The sequence below is a fragment of the Cebus imitator genome, unplaced genomic scaffold (assembly GCF_001604975.1).
Source record: "Cebus imitator isolate Cc_AM_T3 unplaced genomic scaffold, Cebus_imitator-1.0 Scaffold804, whole genome shotgun sequence".
Taxonomy (NCBI): domain Eukaryota; kingdom Metazoa; phylum Chordata; class Mammalia; order Primates; family Cebidae; genus Cebus; species Cebus imitator.
This window is the reverse complement of record NW_016108119.1, coordinates 395604-396481: the sequence shown is the minus strand read 5'-3', so window position 1 is coordinate 396481 and position 878 is coordinate 395604. Positions and strand designations below refer to the sequence as shown.

The 878-nt window shown below is 50.5% G+C and overlaps 1 protein-coding gene across 1 annotated transcript; it reads right to left on the bottom strand.

Annotated features, from left to right (window-relative positions):
* Window positions 1-280: 280 nt before the first annotated feature.
* Window positions 281-535, bottom strand: LOC108297475 (40S ribosomal protein S27-like). The gene has a single exon (XM_037735431.1). The coding sequence runs from the start codon at window positions 533-535 to the stop codon at window positions 281-283; it is 255 nt and encodes an 84-aa protein (XP_037591359.1).
* Between the last annotated feature and the right edge of the window lie 343 nt (window positions 536-878).

Below are 878 nucleotides of genomic sequence, written 5' to 3'. Positions count from 1 at the left end.
GAGACAAAGTTTCACTCTTGTTACCCAGGCTGGAGTGTAATGGTGAGATCTTGGCTCACCGCAACCTCTGCCTCCTGGGTTCAAGCAATTCTCCTGCCTCAGCCTCCCGAGTAGCTGGGAGTACAGGCATGCACCACCACACCCAGGTAATTTTTGTATTTTTAGTAGAGAGGGGTTTCACCATGTTGACCAGGATGGTCTCGATCTCTTGACCTTGTAATCTACCCGCTTTGGCTTCCCCAAGTGCTGGGATTATAGGTGTGAGCCACCACCCCCAGCCCTAGTGTTGCCTTCTTCTTAGTGAACACCCTTCTGTGAGTCTGGCCTTCCCTCCTGTTGGCTGGCACAACACTGTTAAACAACCCACACAAAACGCCACTGTCTGAGCTCGGCTGAAAACCATCGTGATCTTGTAGCAACCTGGATGCTTTACATCCAAAAAGTCAGAATTTGGACTTTTTACAAGGTGTTTCTTTTTGTGTTTTTTCTTTTCCTCTTCCAAGGATGGATGTAGTAAATTTCTAGCCAAAGGCATGTTGATCCTCTCTCAAGCCCAGCCCTTCCAGAAATCTCAGCTGACACTACTAACAAGCTGCATGAGACCTCGAGAGGGGATTTAGTAGGTGAATTGGCTCCCATACCTGAGAAATCCCACCACAGGCCACCTAGAGACCCAGGGCTGCTGGGAACACAGCTCAGTTCAAGCCTAAAAGTCTCTGAACCAGGGAAGCTGAAGGTGTGACTGAGTCTGAGCCTGAAGGTCTGAGAACCTGGGGGGCTGATGGTGCAAGTCGCAGCGCCTGAAGGTCAAGACCCTTAGTGTTCTGATACCCAAGGGCAGGAGAAGAAGGCTGTCCCAGCTCCAGGAGAGAGACAGC

What these genes read in the sequence shown, in the direction of transcription:
- LOC108297475 (XM_037735431.1), bottom strand. Translation starts at nt 535, where the DNA reads ATGCCTTTGGCTAGAAATTTACTACATCCATCCTTGGAAGAGGAAAAG.